This window comes from Heptranchias perlo, chromosome 2 (assembly GCF_035084215.1).
Source record: "Heptranchias perlo isolate sHepPer1 chromosome 2, sHepPer1.hap1, whole genome shotgun sequence".
In the NCBI taxonomy this organism is placed as follows: Eukaryota; Metazoa; Chordata; class Chondrichthyes; order Hexanchiformes; family Hexanchidae; genus Heptranchias; species Heptranchias perlo.
The window spans coordinates 159,645,289-159,665,809 of NC_090326.1; the positions used below are offsets into that span (position 1 = coordinate 159,645,289).

At 44.6% G+C, this 20,521-nt stretch overlaps 1 protein-coding gene across 1 annotated transcript in view; it reads left to right on the top strand.

Annotated features, from left to right (window-relative positions):
- The first annotated feature begins 616 nt into the window (after nucleotides 1-616).
- sec22c (SEC22 homolog C, vesicle trafficking protein) overlaps nucleotides 617-20,521 on the top strand; it is a 40,403-nt gene continuing 20,498 nt past the window's right edge. Inside the window, exons 1-4 of the mRNA XM_067968261.1 lie at nucleotides 617-888; nucleotides 10,723-10,934; nucleotides 14,335-14,498; nucleotides 16,691-16,870. Coding sequence (XP_067824362.1) covers nucleotides 10,753-10,934; nucleotides 14,335-14,498; nucleotides 16,691-16,870 — 526 coding nt within the window. The 5' untranslated portion in view covers nucleotides 617-888; nucleotides 10,723-10,752. The remainder of the gene's footprint in view (nucleotides 889-10,722; nucleotides 10,935-14,334; nucleotides 14,499-16,690; nucleotides 16,871-20,521) is intronic.

Consider the following 20,521-nt stretch of genomic DNA (forward strand, 5'->3'; position numbering starts at 1 on the left):
CTCTACCCCAGGGGGCTGTGGATGCTGAGTCGTTGAGTATATTCGAGGCTGAGATCGATAGATTTCTGGACTCTAGGGGAATCAAGGGATATGGGGATCGGGCAGGAAAGTGGAGTTGAGTTCGAAGATCAGCCGTGATCTTATTGAACGGCGGGGCGGGTTCGAGGGGCCGTATAGCCGACTCCTGCTCCTATTTCTTATGCCAAAACTCGGGGGCAGGCACACAATCATCAGTTGCGCCCTGACATTTTCCCCACCAGGTGCGACTATTAACCACGCCCGACTATTAACCACGCCCGATTTAGGGTTCGAGAAACGGCCTCAATTTCAGACTTCCAGCATTTTCTCAATCTTTTCGACAAAGTGATTCTAATTCCGTTGAGTTTTTATAAAATGTTTTTTTTTTGCTCCTTTTCCCTACAAACCTTCCCGGGGTTTGAACACCCCGCACGCTCCACTCCAACCGCCACCAACGGCAAATCCACCTCCTCACATCTCGCGAGCTCCGCGCGGGATCGCGCTTCCTCTCCCCCCGGCAGGGCAGGTATTCTCGCGAGAGAACGCCGTGTGCGTTCGTGAGAAGTGGAAGCAACCATGTTTGTTCTGGACGGGTTGAAGAGCCGGGTGCAATAAGTGCGCAGGCAGAGTCGTTATTCTCACGGGTGGGAGCTGTTGGCTGAAGGTAACGCCGCAGTACGATTTGGCGAAAACGATTCGGTTTGTGTTTTTGTGACCCTCGGACGGAACGAGGCCCAAGTGACCCGCAGTCGACGTGTCAGCGACAAACTACAACGTCCAGCATGCATTGGGGCCACTGGCGCATGCGCAAGGTTCCGAAGGCGGACTGCTCATGCGCAGCTACAATGGGCCATCAATAAGAAGTAATAGGTGAGATTTATCAAATCCACTTTAGGTCTGGGCTACTGGGGAATGTGATCACCTAAAACGTCGAGCCTTCGAAATGTTTTTTAAATTGATCAGACAAAACCTTTATGACGGAGGTTTTTTTCGGAGGGCAGGGCAGGGGAGGGGGTGGGAAGAAAAAGACCTGAAGGTGCTCAGTGCAAAGGAACGAACTTGCATTTCTATAGCGCCTTTCACGACCTCAGGATGTCCCAACGCACTTTACAGCCAATTAAGTACTTTTGAAGTGTAGTCACTGGTGTAATGTAGGAAATGTGACAGCAGTGTAACAATGACCAGACAATCTGTTTTTCAGTGAGGTTGGTTGGGGGGTAAATATTGGCTGGGAGAATTCCACTGCTCTTCTACGAAATAGTGCCATGGGATTTTTGCATCCACCTGAGAGGGCAGACCTGGGCCTAGGTTTAACGTCTCATCCGAAAGATGGCACCTCCAACGATGCAGCACTCCCTCGGTACTGCGCTGGAGTGTCAGTCTAGATTTTGTGCTCAAGTCTGTTGGAGCCACAAGCCCCACTCTGGAGGCTGGAGCACAAATCGGGGTGGACACTCCATGCAGTGCTGAGTTGCCATATGATCATAGTGATGCACTGTGCAATTGATGCAGTAATGACCCCTGATGCGAATTATATCACTGGTGAAAATGATTTTCGGTGTTTATATAGATTGGAAAAAGCGGGTCTAAAATGTTTACAAGGGTGAAGCAGAGTAGCCCCTCTTAAAAGCTGCGGTTGTGACCTATTGGGTAGAGCACACAGGGTGGAGTGTATTCTTCACGATTGTCACATAATAATTACACATTTCATTATTTTGCATATGTAACTTGAGGTTTCTTGTTCTGCTGAGAATATCTATAGAAAGTAACTATCCAGGTTAGTTGTGGCTCAGCAGTAGCACTCTTGCCTCTGAGTCAGAAGGTTGTAGGTTCAAGTTCCACTCCAGAGACTTGAGCACATAATCTAGGCTGATACTCCAGTGCAGTATTGAGAGAGTCGGAATGCTATCTTTCGGATGAGACATTAAATCGGGGCCCCGTGGTACAATTTTGAAAAAGAGCAAGGGAGTTCTCCTTGGTGTTCTGGCCAATATTTATCCCTCAACCAACATCATTAAAACAGATGATCTGGTCATTTACTTAATTGCTGTTTGTGGGACCTTGCTTTGTGCAAATTGGCTGTTGTATTTCCCTATATTACAACAGTGACTACACTTTGAAAGTATTTAATTGGCTGTGAAGTGCTTTGGGATGTCCTGAGCTCGTGAAAGGCGTCGCTATGTAAATGTAAGTCTTTATTTTCTTTTTGGATAATGGAGGCTGTGAGATTGGATAGGTATTCTGGAGTCTTGGCTTAAGGAAAAATTTCAAATGCATTTCTCGAATGGGATTTGATGAATTGAGAAAATCTCATGGTGGGGCCTCGTTCCATGCTTTTCTATGTTCTCACAGGTCTGTTACCCATTACTGTGTTTGTTTGTTCTTTCAAGCTACTAGTTTGAGGTAGTCTGGGATTTTATGATGTGACCATGTGAAACAGGAATGCTGTCCACAGTACACTAGTTTAGTTATGTTAATGATGTGGAACCTGTCAACAGTCGTGGAATATACTTGCTGTCAAGTCTCAATGTAAAGCATCTATCCGCAGCATCTGGGACCAAACTTTTTGTGCATCTCATGGGGTACTGTCTAGTTTCTACTTGCATACAAATATATGGTACCTATACTTCATGTCCTTTTATTGATTACATTTACTAAGGATTGAACTGAGAGGTTATAACTATCAGGAAAGACTAAATAGACTGAGGCTCTTTTCTCTAGAAAAGGGAAGGCTGAGGGGTGACCTAACAGAGGTTTTTTAAAATTATGAAGTATTTGATAGGGTAGACATAGACAAGATATTTCCACTTGCGGGGGAGTCCAAAACTAGTGGCCATAAATATAAGCTCGTCACTAATAAATCCAATAAATAATTCAGGAGAAACATCTTTACCCAGAGAGTGGTTAGAATGTGGAACTTGCTACCACATGGAGTAGTTGAGGCGAATAGCATAGATGCATTTAAGGGGAGGCTAGATAAGTACATTAGGGAGAAAGAAATAGAAGGATATGCTGATAGGGTGGGAGGAGGCTTTTGTGGAGCATAAACATCAGCACAGACAAATTGGGCTGAATGGCCTGTTTTTGTGCTGTAATTTCTGTGCAGTGGTAGTGTATAGGAATGTAATTAAAGTGTGATATGGACCTGATTTAATTGACTTGAACAATGGGGTGTAAACTTGCTTCAGTTGGTAGCACTCTTGCTGTGGGTCAGATGGTTGTGAGTTTGAGTCTCACAGCAGACCTGAATGTATAATTTAGGCTGACATTTTCTTGCAGTTATGAGGAAAGGCTAAATGATCAGAATTCCCTTTTTGGGATGAGATGATAGGAACATAGGAATTGCCAGATTTTAAAAAAAGACCAAGGTCCATCTAGTTTGCCTCCTACCACCCTGGTGGAACGATAATGGAGTTGTTGACTAAACATAACAATCAATCACTATCAATTAGTCTACAACAGACCCAGACATGAGGTGAGGAAAAACTCCACTGGTGGAAAGCTTTGGGAACCATAGGTCCAAAGTCGCCTGTTCTCCCAAACGTGCTACACTTAACATATGTCATGTCTCAAATTACTCATGCACTCTATTAATAAGAGGACACATTTTGGGATATAAACTGAGGTTCTGGTTTTATGTTCAAGTGAGTGTTGAAGTTGAAAGACAGCTAAACTTTAATTTTTCTGGCATCGTGCAATTTGTGCAATGGCTGCAATACTTGTAATTGTCAAGTACGTGCCAGCTGTGAAAATTGCAGATGTGCACAAAGTGGGGTCTCTTTTTTGGGGGGGGCATGGGGGAGGAGGAGGAAACACTTTTCAATGTGTCTTTGCAAAGATGTGGAGATGCCGGTGATGGACTGGGGTTGACAATTGTAAACAATTTTACAACACTAAGTTATAGTCCAGCAATTTTATTTTAAATTCACAAGCTTTCGGAGGCTTCCCCCTTCGTCAGGTGAACGATCTTTGCAAAGAGCACTGGCAAAACAAAACAGTGGCGAATGGGTCACGAGATCGTGGCCTCGATTTTAACCCCCTCCTCCCCCCGATGAGCCGGAAACGGTCGGGTGAGGGATTAAAATCTTGAAAATGGAAATCCTGCCTCCAACCGGCTGCCGTAATGTTAACGGCGGCAATTCAGGCCATCGGCGAGGCTCCCACTAAAGGCAGGTGGGGGCTGCCTTAACGCAAAAGTTGCAGCCCAATGATGTTATCAGCACCACGACATAATATTAACGTCAAGCCAGGGGGCGTTCCATGCTGTCCGAACCATGGCGGGACGAGCCGACTGGCTAGAAGAGGCCATGGTAAGTTGTGAAAGTGTCCCTCTGTTTGAATTCGTTGTGGGCCAGGAGTAGCTGGAGTGCTCCCCTAGGCCCTTCGAGGAGGCCTTGGGTCTCTTTCCCCACCCCAAAACACTGATCTTGACGGAACCTCCCACCCCCATCTCGACAGGAATCCCCGCTCCCGCTCCCGCCCCCAGCCCCAGATTTACAATCGCCCTGGAACCCTTCCCACAGGTCTCTGGCTGCTGCCTTCTGCCACCGAATTCCCGCTCCCGCCCGCCGGCCAGGTAGTGAATCTGGCCAGGTCTGGGATGGGACTCTGGGAACATTTATGCAAATGAGCTCTGGCCGTCAAGATCGGCAGGGCCTCCACATCCCAGAACTCTCCGGGTGCGCTGCCCATTACTGGGCTCATGCGCATCATTCCGCCAATCCCCCCGCCGTTAAAAATCGAGGTCCATGAGTCTCCAATTGAACAGCATTATTTATAATCGGCTTTGTTAATTGAAACGAGTTTCGGCTGTCTCAGTCCAGTTCCTATTGGGCACTGATTGGCAATCTCACTCAGGCCACAGAGTTGCTGAAATGGGGGGGTGGGTGGGGTAGTGTCACACTGTTACAGTAGGGGGTGGTCTTCTGAAGTTGGCACTGAGGCATGTCGTTGGGGCAGAGTACTCTCCAACTGGCTGTGCTGTACCTTGCTTGATGCTGATACTTGGTACTGGAAATGGGAAGAGTTCCATTCCCTAGTGCAAACATTCTTCACTTGTACAGCCTCCCCCATCTCTTTCCCCCCCCCCCCCCCAACCAAAGCAAAACTGCTTTTGATGTCAAAGCAGATGCTAGGATCTGGAATGCACTATCTGAGGGGATGGTGGAGGTAGATTCAATCACGGTCTTCAAAAGGGAACTGGATAAGTACTTGATAGGAAAAAATTTGCAAGGGACGGGGGAGCGGGACTAGCTAGATTGCTCTTGCATGGAGCCGGCGCGGACTCGATGGGCCGAATGGCCTCCTTCCGTGCTGTAACCTTTCTATGATTCTAGGTCAGTTCTACCCAGAATACCTGTTCTTTTGTTGCCTCTTAGCAGAGGCTTTTAAAATGTGAATCCAGAATTAATGGACAACAATTGACAGAGAGAACACCCTGTCATCCAGCAGAGAGACAGATCAGTGTAATATTTGGGATTTAATTAAAATTCAGTAGAATGGGCTTCTGCTTTATGATCAGTGGACTTTTGGCATTGCAGTTCCAAAATTGCAGGGCAATTTGGGTGAACATTCTGATATAATTCTGAGAAATGCTGCAGGGTTTGACAGTGACCTCATTTGTAGCTTGCACACAGGGCAAATATCAGAAACTCATAACCTCCAAAATCAATAAATTGTGAATGTCTCCATTTTACTGGCAGAATAAGGGGCTTATTAATTCCTATTGGACATTCTTTTCAGGGCTTGTGGTACTGCCCAGCATTCTTGTCTTCCTTGCATATCTCATTTATGATTTATTTCAGCTATATGAAAAGTGCTTTTTATAGTCCACTTTGAGTTTTATGTTCCTACTGTCCTTGCTGCACTGTGTACAATATTTCAGTGAGAGACAAAATACTAAGCAAGATGCATTTTGTGTAAGTTGAGGGTTGTGGAAAATTTTCTCGTAAATGGAATCTTTTTTTAAAAAAAGTTCTCCCCATCAATAACCTTTATAAATGAGTTTTCAAAAATTAAACATCCTCTTCAAAAATTTATATTCAGGAGAAACTTCTTTTCCTGGAGAGTAGTTAGAATGTGGAACTCACTACCACAAGGAGTAGTTGAGGTGATTAGCATAGATGCATTTAAGGGGAAACTAGATAAACACATGAGGGAGAAAGGAATAGGAGGGTATGTTGATAGGGTTAGATGAAGAAAGGTGGGAGGAGGCTTGTGTGGAGCATAAACACTGGCATGGACCAGTTGGGCTGAATGGCCTGTTTCTGTGCTGTACATTCTATGTTGATTTAAGCTGGTTCCCCAAAGGATCGCCATGAGTGAGGGTCCTGAATTAATATCAGTAGGCGCCGTCATTAACTCTGGGTGGTGCCAGCTCTTTGAAAGAGCTATCCAATTAGACCCACTGCTCTTTCCCAATAGCCCTGAAAAATTTTCCTTTTCAAGTATAATTCCCTTTTGAAAATTCTATCAAAACCCCTCATCATTTTTAAACTCCTCTATTAAATCTCCCCTTAACCTTCTTTGCTCTAAGGAGAATAATACCAGCTTCTCTGGTCTCTCCACATGACTGAAGTCTCGCATCGCTGGTATCATTCTAGTAAATCTCCTTTGCACCCTTTCCTAGGCCTTGACATCCTTCACACCACAAGTGTGGTGCCCAGTATTGGACACAACACTCCAGCTGTGCACAAATGTTGGATGGGGGTGGGATCAGATCGGCAGTGCTGCACAGATAGCTGCTGTCGCTCACTTTCGAGGCTCGCACCCGAAGAATGGATGTGCAGGTGAAGAATGGGCGCTTGACTGAGGTAGCGGGAGGGCTGTCGGAACAATACTGCAGCAGCCCTTAGTAACTTCTGGAGAGTAGAAGGGGAAAAAGTGATCCATCTATATACATATCCAAGTTATTTCTAAAAATGACAGAGGGAGAAAACTTGAGTTGGAGTTAAATTTTTTACAGTTTAATCTTTGTCTGAACACTTAATTACTGCTGTTCATAGTGTGTGGCCAGCCTGGCAGAGTTTTAACTAGGCTTATTTAGTATAATAGTACTAATATACAGTAGGGAGAAAATTGGTCTTGGCCAGTAAGCTTCTTGATATTCAAAAGGCTCTTTTATTATGTAGTTCAGATTTTCAGAGGATGGCACTATAGCAGCCTCCCAGTGTCACGCTGCCCCCATTTGTATTCTCATCTGGCACCGTTGCTTCTTTTAGATGCGAGGCAGACGCAAATTTGGCTGTAGTTTGCAAGGTCGACAAAACAGTTGACTACTGGTGCTGGAACAAGCTAAGTCGGTGCTTTTATATTTCCTTGTACAGCCAACATCAGGAGAACAGTGTGTACTGCACTTTTATAATGCAAAAGAGCCTTTAATTTATCAACTTGGAAGTTCTATCATCCCAAGTGACAGAGCTATAACTACCTGTAATTCACCCTAGTGTTGTATTAGCACAAAACGCACAGACACAATCTGTTTGGAAGTACAGAATCTTTAGGCCTGATATTAGGAGGGAGGTGGGTTGGCAGCGGGGGGTCGACTGGGCACGTGGGTAACCCGCCCAGTGAAATCGGTGGGTTTGGCACGCGATCGTAAGTAAATTGAAGCCACTTACCTTGGCTTCCGGATTTCGCGCTAGAAAGCTGCGCAGCGGGCGGACTGCGCACCCGCATCATAGGCCGTCAGCTGGAGGAGCCCTATTTAAAAGGGTAGTCCTTCACTGACTGATGCTGCAGAAAATAGGCAAAATTACAGCATGGAGCAGCCCAGGGGAAGGCTGCTCCCAGGTTTAATGATGCCTCACTCCAGGTCTTACTGGATTGCGTGAGGAGGAGGAGGAGGGAGATCTTCCACCCGGCGGACGGGAGGAAGCGGCCTGCCTCTGCCACCACGAAGGCCTGGCTTAAGGTGGCAGAGGAGGTCACCAGCACCACCAACATATCACGCGTCTGCATACAGTGCAGGAGGCGCTTCAATGACCTAACCAGGTCAGCCGAAGTGAGTACTCTTACTCATTCTCCTACACTCCATCTGCCACATCACCGCCCCCACCCCACATCTCCTGCACTGCCAACACTACTCTATCACATCACTCCTCACACCCACTGAACCCTCATCCTCATCTTACCTGCACTTCCTCACCTCCCCAGTACTCATCCCACCACTACCACTCAACCCAATCTTCATACAATCTCATGGCTCTCTCTCATACTCACCCTCTAATGCATCGCTTTCACGGTCAGTCTCACCCCACCTGCCGCTACCTATGCTGCAGCCACAGGGCATGCATCACATATGTGTAGTAGGAAGCGTAAGGCAAACGTGTCGTGAGCATGAAGGGGATGCACAAGGGTGTTTGAGAGTTTGTCATGGTTTTTACTAATATTTGATTTCTGACCAACTCACATTACATATTATATTGTCACCACTACTGCCACGACTTGGCCATTCTTGACTGGCTTGTACAATAATGCCCTTTCATGATGTTCTCCATGAACACCTTTGATGCCACCCATTGGGTCACCCTACAGTGGGTGTATGTGTAGTTGCAAGACTACTTTGTGCAGGTGCCTGTTGTGCAGCACTGTGTTGTGTAGCTCCACGTGGTGGAGGTGGACGGCGTGCCTGGCGAGGCTGGTGATGTTGCTCATCCTCCAGTGGAGTGATGAATGCAGCTATGGAACCCCCCCCGCCCCCCATCCTGAGCGTGTGAGTGTGAGGGGGTCCGCCAAGTAGGTAAATGTGTTTGGTCGGCAGAGTTTAGGGTATGATTTAATAATTTTGTGTAGAGACAACGCTGTGGCAGACAAAACTTTGTCTGAGGTGACAGAGTGCCCTGCTGCAATGAATGAGGTATTCCTCCCAATTGTCAAGGAATCCTCTGCATCTCTCAATAGCTGCTGACTGAAACATGTCTGCAACAACAGGGAGTGTTTCCCACAGCATGGGAAACACGCTGAGGAGAGTCCAAAATCACATCCCTGCTAAAATCTCTTCCCAACGAGGTCTGTTGACGACCTCAAGTACCTCCCTAACTATCTAAACTGTCATACCGCCGGCTTTAATTGCCAGTGGGAGCTCCACGTGCCGGGACTGCGCGCACACCGATTCGCGTCATTGGGGAACCCGGAAGTGGGCGGGTTCGAGCCGGGCTCCGGACCCGCTCCGGGATTCCCCAATTTTAGGAACACCCCCCCCCCGCCACGAACGCACCCGCTCGGCCATCCTAAAATTGACCCCTATAACTGTGTTAGTAGATGGTCTTCACAGTCAAAGCTGATACAGTACAGAAATGTCATGTCTCCACCCTATTCACTGGAATACTAGTCAATAATGTCGGCTATGTAAGCATTTGTCGTTAATCTCTTTTTCTCCCCATCTCCTCCTAAGCATACCTGAAGATTCACAAATAACATGGCCTTAAACTTCTAGGCAAAACTCCAACAATGGTTATGCATATAGGACAGAGTATATTTAGTAATAACTGGTACCGATTATACAAGTCACAACTCCAGTCCCACAGGATTGTTACACATGGGTAACTTTACCAGAGATGAGCTGCTTCATCTGCTGTGCTGTATTTTTATAAACACTGGCACAAGACACACAATTCTTTGCTGAAAAATTATGGCAACGCCTCGATTTTAAGATTCTCATCCTTGTGTTCAAATCCCTCCATGGCTTTGCCCCTCTCTATCTCTGTAATCCCCTACAGCCCTCCGCGATCCTAGCGCTCCTCCAATTCTGGCCTATTGTGCATCCCCGATTTCCTTCGCCCCACGTTGGCAGCTGTGCCTTCAGCTGTCCAGGCCCTAAACTCCGGAATTCGTCCCCTAAACCTCTCTACCTCTCTCTTCGCCTTTAAGTCGCTCCTTAAAACCTTTTGACCAAGCTTCTGGTCACCTGTCCTAATATCTCTTTATGTGCCTTGATGTCAAATTTTGTTTGTTAACGCTCCTGTGAAATGCCTTTGGATGTTAAAATCACTATATAAATGCAAGTTGCCTGATGTAATTTTATTTAAAATTTATTGTTTTGCCTACCATTTTTCTCTGCTTTCCTGTCCAGTAAGTGCAGATTCATGCAGGCATCCTGTTGTTCCATGGACATTGCACACACTCTGGTACCTCATCCACATGCCTGCTCTTGATTTGTGAGCCTAGATAGTGACTGTAGAGTATTTAACTTCGGCGAACATCATAGCAGAGCACAGTCCATCACATGACGTTCACACACCTGCACTTTCCGTGGAGGATCACTAGTTAGTAATTGTGAGCGGGACACTGACTGATTTGTGCCTCCTTAGCACAGAACTCCATCACCTCCAAGTGCCCCTCCAAGTCGCACTCCATCCTGACTTGGACATGTATCGCCGTTCCTTCCTTGTCACTAGATCAAAATCCTGGAAGCACCAGGAAGCACCTTCACCACATGGACTGCAACAGTTCAAGAAGGCCCACCACCACCTTCTCAGGGGCAACTCGGGACGGGCAATAAATGCTGGCCTTGCCAACGATGCCCACCTCCCGAGAATGAATTTTTTTAAAAAAGGAAGTGCTGAGGTTAATTAGAGCCCCTCGACTGAGTTCAGCTGACTTGGCACAGAACAGGAATCAGGCCTTATGGTCTGTGTGGCTCACATGCACTAGCAAGACCTTTGGAGGGGCTGCCACTGATTTAATTTTTGTTTGTAATTTCAGCGGTAGCCTTCATGAATACCGAAGAAGACCATGTCTATGATCCTGTTTGCCTATGTGGTCCGAGTGAAGGATGGGCTGCCGCTCTCTGCTTCCACAGACTTCGAGTACAGCAGGGAGCTGCAAGAATGTAAGAAACACCTGAAGATTGTGTCTAAAATGCTTGGGCAGTTTCCTGGCCGCGGTACGGTGAAGAGCAATCAACTTCACATACAGTGAGTACACTACCACCCACCCCACCGATGTGAGTGCTATAAATTGCTTGTCACAGTTAACTGAGAGCTTTGTGAAAGCTGAGCGTCTTGAATCACAACGGTTTGAGATGACTGCGCTCTGGAACCCGAGCGTTGACTTCCAATTCCGACATGTTCTCCATAGTGCAGCAAAGCGGGTCAGTGATGGCTGCTGTTGCATAGAATTACATGGAATGTATAGCACGCACACAGGCCATTCGGCCCAATTGGTCCATGCTGGTGTTTATGCTCCGCACGAGCTGCACATGTTCTGCATGCTGCTCCATGGCAAGTCGCTAGGGAATTTATAAATGAAGTATGTTTGTTAGATGGGGTGGTAGGCTGGTTAGCACACAGCCCTTTCAGCTTTAAGTTTCGTGGTTTGCATCCAGTAAATGGAATGAAAGTTTCCTTTTTCTGCCTTCCTCAAATAGACTTCTATATTTCAGCATAGAGACGGGCCTTTCAGTCCGTCCAGTCTATGAGGGTATTTTCTTTCCCACATGAACCTCCTAGTCTAATCCCAATCTTCTGTTTGCTTCTCATACCCATTAACGTTCTACAAATGGTCATGGAAATCTGGAACTCTTTTCTCCCTCTGCCCACACACACACACACACACACACACACACACAAAAATGCTGTTAGGCTGGCGGTCAATTGAAAATTTCAAAACTAAGATTGATTTTTGTTAGGCAAGGATATTAAGGGTTACAGAACCGAGTTAAGATACAAATCAGCCATGATCTAATTGGATGGTGAAACAGACTCGAGGGGCTGAGTAGCCTACTCCTGTTCCTATGTTCCTTCCTACCTTTTTTTCCAAGACAATATCAAATTATCTTTAAGGAACTTATGGGCTCTGCTTCAACAAATTCCACATTCTAATCACCCTCTGTGTAAAGACATTGTTTCTGCCATTAATTATTTTTGTCTTAAATTTGTGCACTCTTGTTGCCATCTCACGAACTACTGGAAACAATCTTTCTTTATTTACCTTTATCTGAGGTCTTCATCAGGTCACCCCTTCACTTTCTCTGCTTCAGTGAAAAATGCCCTAATTGCTCAAGTTTGAAGTCATACTGGAACCCTTCATCCATAGTAGTGCCTTCGTAAATCTACACTGCACCTTTTTCCATTGCTTTTTTTATCCTTCCTGTAATGAGTTGCCTAAAACTGTACACAGGACTCCAACTGCATCCTAACTTAGGGTGTTGTACGAGTCCAACATTAACCTCCTTATTTTATATTCTGTGCCCTCAAATATACTCAGGCGCATTTGAAATAAGTTTGAGGACTCTCAACCTAGCCCAAGTCTTAATGGGTACAGCTCCATGATATAAACCTGCCCACAGTGTTGTGTCAAATCAGGAGGCTGTACGTTAGCTAGAGGATATTTTTGTAGTATGAGCTGCTTTTTTGAGGTTAACATTAAAGTACATTACTCATGCAGCATTGTGAGCTATATCCTGCATCAGGCTCTAATGCATCTAATCTTGGAGCAGTTGATTTTGAATCTGGTTACCAAAACTGATTGATTTCCCCAGCACAGACATTTCAAAAATTCACAAACACTGAAGTTAAAAAAAGGTAATAATTGTTTTTAACTCACTTGCCGTATACATCAGCTCCATGGGAATCCAGTAGGAGCGGGTAGAGGGCGGGGAGCGGGGTGGTGGGCTAGTCTGGGGAGTGAGACGCGCATTGTCCGCTTCCCAGCCAATACAAATGCTTTCCGCAGGCTGTCACCACGAAGTGTTGGGGACTGCGCAAGATTCAGTCCCCCCCACCCCCCCAGTTTTCCACGCCCTTTGCTCCTTCCATTCCGGAGACTGTATAACCTCTGCTCCACTTCTCCCCACGTAATGAGGCTCAGATTGAGGAAGGAGCGGAGCAGAATGTGAACTTGCACTCTTCCTTGCTCAGTAGCACTGAGCGTCAGTGGTTTAAAGATCCGCACCACTGCTCGGCTCTTGAGGACGAGATTTTAGACTGCAAGTGACTGCGTTTCCTGTGGCCTGGTTGGAGGTGGTGGAGGGAGGAGAGAGGGAGCTGGACAAGTAGAAACTGAGAATGAATTGTGAAGCATGGGAAAGTACAGGAAAAATTAATTGCTTAATTTCTGAACCCTCCACGTTCAGGAGGAAAACTAGAGTGAGAGTTTGATTTATACAGTCTAAAGCAGCATTGCCATCTTTTCCCCCATTTTGTGTGTTTTTACTCCCATTCTTCTACCTTCCCTGTGCCTACAGTTCCCTGACTAAGAGTATCAGACTGTGATACATATTCTGGTTTGTACTGGCTGCTGCATTTTGTGACATACTGTAAAACTGTGGGTGGTATAAAAATCCAAATGTAAAATAATGCAAATTTCCCCCACTACGCCTTTAGCAGCAGGAAGCAGAAACTTGAGTCTTAAGTTCTGTTTGAGTCCAGTTTCCTCCATAAAAATCTTAATACATCCCCGTGTAATGTTAGAGGGCTGTTCAATGATTGCATACTGTAATTAGACTTCAAATATATTTGGTGTAATAACAGTTGACCAATGTTCTGGGTTTGAGTAAATGACTCATTTTCTAAAACGCTGCCACCCTTAATCCTCCTTTTATAAAAATGTGCTGCCGCAGCCCTTGAGCACTGTTTGCAACTTCTATTCCTCCGCCTGATTTTTTTTAAAATCTTGTGCTTTAATCACCTTTTGTAAATGCGGCTCAGTGCTGTGATCATTTCCTTCTGTTTCCCCCTCCCCAATTCTCCAAAGGATCGCGAGGAGGGTGGCGTTGGGGCCAAATGAAGCTGCACTGTGCTTCAGTGCCCTAGCCTCAGAACCTCAGGATGATGGAAGGCTTGACCGGAGATTGGCCTCTATCTAAAGTGAGGTTTTACATTTTTATTTTGGATATGTTTTAATTTAAAAATTTTTTTAAATGAGCTATTTTTACAGCGCATGAGACCCTTGCTAGTGCTGCCAGCTCCCAACAAGCACGTTTAGTGTAACTGGCAATCACTCCTAAGTAAACCTGCTGGATTAAGTGAGGCTGGCAGTTTGGAAGACTTTTTTTTATTTGACTGGATCTTCCTCAGTGGCCAGCCATTGCAAAAACCTACGTTTATTTTGAGGATTTTACAGGGAACAGAGCCATCTCACAAAGTTATGTTCCTTCTCCCTTTTACGGTGCAAGATTTGCCTCTGGCGACAGCACCGTAATGTAAATAAGGTGTAAGTGTATCTAAAGGGTCAGCTGATAAGTTCAGTATTTGACAGAATATTGGAGCTCCACTGCTCAGACTTTTACAAAGGATAGAATTTTTAAGTTGTACATTATATAAGATACAAATTTCACATTCTGTCACTATATCTTTACTGACTTTTTCCCCCCAGTTTTACTACTTCACAGGGCATCGCCTACATGACGATCTGCTGTAGCTACTATCCGACTACAATGGCATTTTGCTTCCTAGAGGAACTTGGAATGGAGTTTGTATCTTCCTTTGAGATCGCTCAAATCCACGTGGTTTCGAGACCGTACGCTTTTCTTGAGTTTGGTTAGTTTTCTGCCTTTTTTTTGCAACCTGGTTACCATTTCCTGGTTCTCATCTTTCCTTCACTTAGCCCCTTTTCCCCCTTTTTATCTATTCAACATTGACTAGCAGTGTACACAACTGATTCCAAGAATGTTCGTGGAAATTGACTGTCAATTACATAAGCACCTGTCTGTTTTTGTTTGAAAGTCTGTGTTAAATGCTCTGAGTAGGAATTTCATCAGGCCAGGCAGCAGCGCACTTTCCAATGGTTTCTGCAGCTACTCAGTAAAAATGACTTCTTCTCAGATGGCTGCAGTTTGAAAATGATCCTGCTGGGAACCCTCTGTCAATGCAATTGTGTGCATGTGTGTGACTATAAACAGTGAAGAATCCCTATCAATAATCTGGAAATAAAAAAGTTGGTATCAATTAAAGTGACTATGAAGCTGGCTGATTGTTGTAAAAACCCAACTGGTTCATTAATGTCCTATAGGGACGGAAACCTGCCGTCATACCCGGTCTGGCCCATATGTGACTCCAGTCCCACATCAACGTGTTTGACTCTTAACTTCTCTCTGAAGAGGCCTAGCAAGCCACTCAGTTGTATCAAATTGTTACACCACACGGACTGCAGCGGCTTAAGACTACGGCAACTAGTGAAGAACCATAAATGCTGGCCTTGCCAGCGACGCCTGCATCCTGAGAATGAAATTTTAGAAAAAGGTGAGGGAGAATATTGGTGTATAATGAGCAGTGTCAGAGTGATGGACTCTTGTTTCTGCTCCAAGTTCACTACCTTGTTAGCTCCCAACCCCGGCTTTGCTCTCTGAGAGATACACAGATGCTTTCCCCACAGGAAATGGGCAACGGTGGGCTGTTTATTGGGCCTCCAAGGAGAGTGGAGACTGCAAGAAGAGTCTTGAAAGAAATAAAATTCAGTGTAACTGTCCTAAAATATATTGTAAACAATTTTACAACACCAAGTTATAGTCCAGCAATTTTATTTTAAATTCACAAGCTTTCGGAGGCTTCCTCCTTCGTCAGGTGAACGATGTGAAAACCTGACGAAGGAGGAAGCCTCCGAAAGCTTGTGAATTTAAAATAAAATTGCTGGACTATAACTTGGTGTTGTAAAATTGTTTACAATTGTCAACCCCAGTCCATCTCCACATCATGACTAAAATATATTGTCACACATAATTGTTAAAGTTGATTGCTTGACTGACAGCAACACATTTACACCCTTCAGTTCTCCCCCCTCCCCCTCCACTCCAAAATAACATTGCTTCTGTCGTTAATTATTCTGATTCAGCGGGAATTTCTGTGTGCCAGTTAAGAATCATATACTCTTACTGCACAGAAGCAGGCCATTTGGCCCATCGTGCCTGTGCCGGCTCTTTGAAAGAGCTACCTAATTAATATCACTCCCCCTGCTCTTTCCCCATAGCCCTTTTTCCCCTTTAAGTATATATCCATTTCCCTTATGAAAGTTACTATTAAATCTCCTTCCACCACCCTTTCAATTGCAATTTAAATATTAAAAAAATGGGAATACCAGTGATTGTGATCTCCTCCCGAACTCTGGAAAGGACGGATGGAAAGGGAGACACTGTTAAACTTATTTTTTTCAATAAATCTGTTATTCCAACCCTTTTCTTTTGCTTCATTCAGTTTTCCATCCCCCTTTTCTCCTTTAGCACATTTCTTTGTGATCCTTATTGCCGCTACCCTTGGTTAAAAATGAATGAACGGCAGGGAGTACTCGCAGTGAAAAGCACTAACCCACATTTTTTTTAATATAAAGAGAAACGGCCTCCTACGTGATGAGAGAGATCTATTTCTAGATTACTATTTTCTGTGGAGAATCTTCATTTCAGGTCTCTGCTTGTACCCTGAGTTGCTGCGATGATTTATGTCACTGTTGGGTTTCACATATCCCAGGTGATTCTGTTGAGTTTGTCTGGGAGTCAGTAGTTTAGACCAGCCTGGAACCTGATGCAGAGCTGCCTCAGTTGGGGAAACTCTAGAACAGGCTGAGTAAAAGAGACCACAATGAATCTCTTGATAGATAGGAGCTACATTTTCCATTTGTTCAAATAATTTGGATAGGGAAGTAGCTTCTATTGGAAGTATTCCTCTTGGTCTTTCGTTCTCGTTCATTGTAGCCTTGTTCGATTAAGTTTTTAAAATGAGCATATTCCATTTAATTGCAGATAGTGTGATACAGAAGATAAAATGGCACTATAACTATTCAAACCGTCCTTCGTTAAAGATCAGTGTGACAAATATCCAGAGGGAATTAAAGGTGACACCGCCCCAGCAGGTGAATGTTGACGATATAGTGGTTACCAACGGGACATTGAATGGGCACCTGCATTTGTATTCGGGCTCTGGTAAGCTCAGATCAGACACTGCCTTATGAATGTACTGATGTAATTGATGCACTGCCTCTAAAATGTAAGCTTATATATTCAGTCCCACCAATGCCATAGCTTAAATTGTTCCAGGTGAGTTCAAGAGTTTGTCAGTAATGTTTGCAAACTGCTGTGGTGATGAATTCAGAGTCAATGTCCGTGCTATATGAAGAACAGATCATGTTTAAAACACCAGTTAAAGTGAAGTATTTAAATTGTACAGTTTAGAACCAGAAGTATTTACATAAGAAATAGTAGCAGGAGTAGGCCAATCGGCCCCTCGAGCCTGCTCCGCCATTCAATAAGATCTTTGATTTACGAGATATTACATTAATATTTGAAAGTGTGAATTTAGTATATTGAGTATCTCTTTTTTTGTAAATAGAATGTCAGTGGTATCAATTTGGGCTTACTGTTTTATTGACTTGGACTACAAGAACCTTTCAACAGGCTAGAGAAGACTGCACTCTAACTCCATTGTAACATGGTGAAAGGCAGACGATAGAACTCCATTTTCACATGACTTGACTTTTCCATGTTTGACATTAACGACTGGTGACAAACATGTCTGTTTAGTAATAAGTATGTTATCCAGTAGGTGGTACAGGATGTTGGAGTCTGTACACTGTGCTGTGGAGTGTGATGCGAGGGTTCTTTGGCACATTGTGCTTCACATCTTGACCGTGATGTGGAGATTAGATACCTTCCCATAAAGGTTAGGGGAATTGGGGTGAAAGCTGCTTTCATACAGTCCATGCAAACGGTTTCAGAGCACAATTGCTGGAGCCAGTCTTCAGTCAGTCCTGTTGGTCAGTGATGTGCTTTGTAAACTTGTACTAATGTAATTGTTACACTTCCTACCAGTGGTGGTGCTACAGCATCTCAGTTTTTCACCAGCCTGCAATGCAGAGCAACTCCTATGCTGCATCTGCTCTAGAATGTGTGACTTTAAAATGGAGAGTTGAATTATATCTGTGTGCCTTGGGGGTGGGGTGGCGAGGAGGAACCACTTTTAATAGATTGTAACAGAACTCTCTCCTCAGAGTGTAAAGTGTTTTTGTAACACTTAAAGTACTGGTGGAAATAAATAATATTTCTACAGGTATAATATGCAGGGGCGGCGTTAAGACCGTGCAGTTGCATGAAGCCCCGGAGCCAGTCATAAGAAAATAAGAAATAGGAGCAGGAGTAGGCCAATCGGCCCCTTGAGCCTGCTCCACCAATCAATAAGATCATGGCTGATCTGATCCTAACCTCAAATCTAAATTCATGTCCAATTTCCTGCCCACTCCCCGTAACCCCTAATTCCCTTTACTTCTAGGAAACTGTCGATTTCTGTTTTAAATTTATTTAATGATGTAGCTTCCACAGCTTCCTGGGGCAGCAAATTCCACAGACCTACTACCCTCTGAGTGAAGAAGTTTCTCCTCATCTCAGTTTTGAAAGAGCAGTCCCTTATAAGATTATGCCCCCTAGTTCTAGTTTCACCCATCCTTGGGAACATCCTTACCGCATCCACCCGATCAAGCCCCTTCACAATCTTATATGTTTCAATAAGATCGCCTCTCATTCTTCTGAACTCCAATGAGTAGAGTCCCAATCTACTCAACCTCTCCTCATATGTCCGCCCCCTCATCCCCGGGATTAACCGAGTGAACCTTCTTTGTACTGCCTCGAGAGCAAGTATGTCTTTTCTTAAGTATGGAGACCAAAACTGTATGCCGTATTCCAGGTGCGGTCTCACCAATACCTTATATAACTGCAGCAATACGTCCCTGTTTTTATATTCTATCCCCCTAGCAATAAAAGCCAACATTCCGTTGGCCTTCTTGATCACCTGCATACTAACTTTTTGATTTTCTTGCACGAGGACCCCCAGATCCCTTTGTACTGCAGTACTTTCCAGTTTCTCGCCATTAAGATAATAACTTGCTCTCCGATTTTTCCTGCCAAAGTGCATAACCTCACATTTTCCAATATTGTATTGTATTGCATCTGCCAAATCTCTGCCCACTCACCCAGCCTGTCTATTTCCCCCTGTAGGTTTTTTATGTCCTCCTCACTCTCTACTTTCCCTCCCATCTTTGTATCATCTGCAAACTTTGATATGTTACACTCGGTCCCCTCCTCCAAATCATTAATATAGATTGTAAAGAGTTGGGGACCCAGCACCGACCCCTGCGGAACACCACTGGCTACTGGTTGCCAGTCCGAGAATGAACCATTTATCCCAACTCTCTGCTTCCTGTTAGATAACCAATCCTCCACCCATGCCAGAATATTACCCCCAATCCAGTGATTCTTTATCTTGAGCAATAATCTTTTATGTGGCACCTTGTCGAATGCCTTCTGGAAGTCTAAATACACTACGTCCACTGGTTCCCCTTTATCCACCCTGTACGTTATGTCCTCAAAGAACTCAAGCAAATTTGTCAGACATGACTTCCCCTTCGTAAAGCCATGCTGACTTTGTCCTATTAAATTATGTTTATCCAAATGTTCCGCTACTGTCTCCTTAATAATAGACTCCAAAATTTTACCCACCACAGATGTTAGGCTAACTGGTCTATAATTTCCAGCCTTCTGCCTACTACCCTTTTTAAATAAGGGTGTTACATTAGCAGTTTTCCAATCTGCCGGGGCCTTTGCCGAGTCCAGAGAATTTTGGAAAATTATTACCAAAGCATCCACAATCCCTCCTGCCACTTCCCTCAAGACCCTAGGATGTATGCCATCAGGTCCAGGGGATTTATCCGCCTTGAGTCCCATTACAATTCCTTAGTGATTTTAATCATATTTAGCTCCTCCCCACCCCCCCCTCCCCAGAACCCCCTGTTTGTCCAGTGTTGGGATATTCTTAGTGTCCTCTACCGTAAAGACTGAAACAAAATATTTGTTCAGCGTTTTTGCCATCTCCATGTTTCCCACCATTAATTTCCTGGTCTCATCCTCTAAGGGACCTACATTTGCCTTAGCCACCCTTTTTCTTTTTGTATAACTATAGAAACTCTTGCTATCTGTTTTTATATTTTTTGCTAATTTATTTTCATAATCTATCTTCCCTTTCTTAATCAATCCGTTAGTTACTTTTTGCTGTCTTTTGAAGACTTCCCAATCTTCTATCCTCCCACTAAGTTTGGCTACCTTATATGTCCTTGTTTTTAGTCGGATACTATCCTTAATTTCTTTACTTAGCCACGGATGGCTGTCATTTCTTTTACACCCTTTTTTCCTCAGTGGAATATGTTTTTTTTGAAAGTTGTAAAATAACTCCTCAAATGAACACCACTGCTCATGTACCGTCTTACCCTTTAATCTATTTTCCCAGTCCACTTTAATCAATTCCGCTCTCATACCATCATCGTCTCCTTTATTCAAGCTCAGTACGCTTGTTTGAGAACCAACCTTCTCACCCTCTGATTGGATATGGAATGTAACCATGTTATGGTCACTCATTCCAAGGGGATCCTTAACTAGGACATTATTAATTAATCCTGGCTCATTACACAGGACCAGGTCCAAGGTTGCTTGCCCCCTTGTAGGATCAGTTACAGTCGGTTTGCCCTCACCCCCTCCCCCGGAGCCGGTCGGTTTGCCCTCACCCCCTCCCCGGAGCCGGTCGGGTTGCCT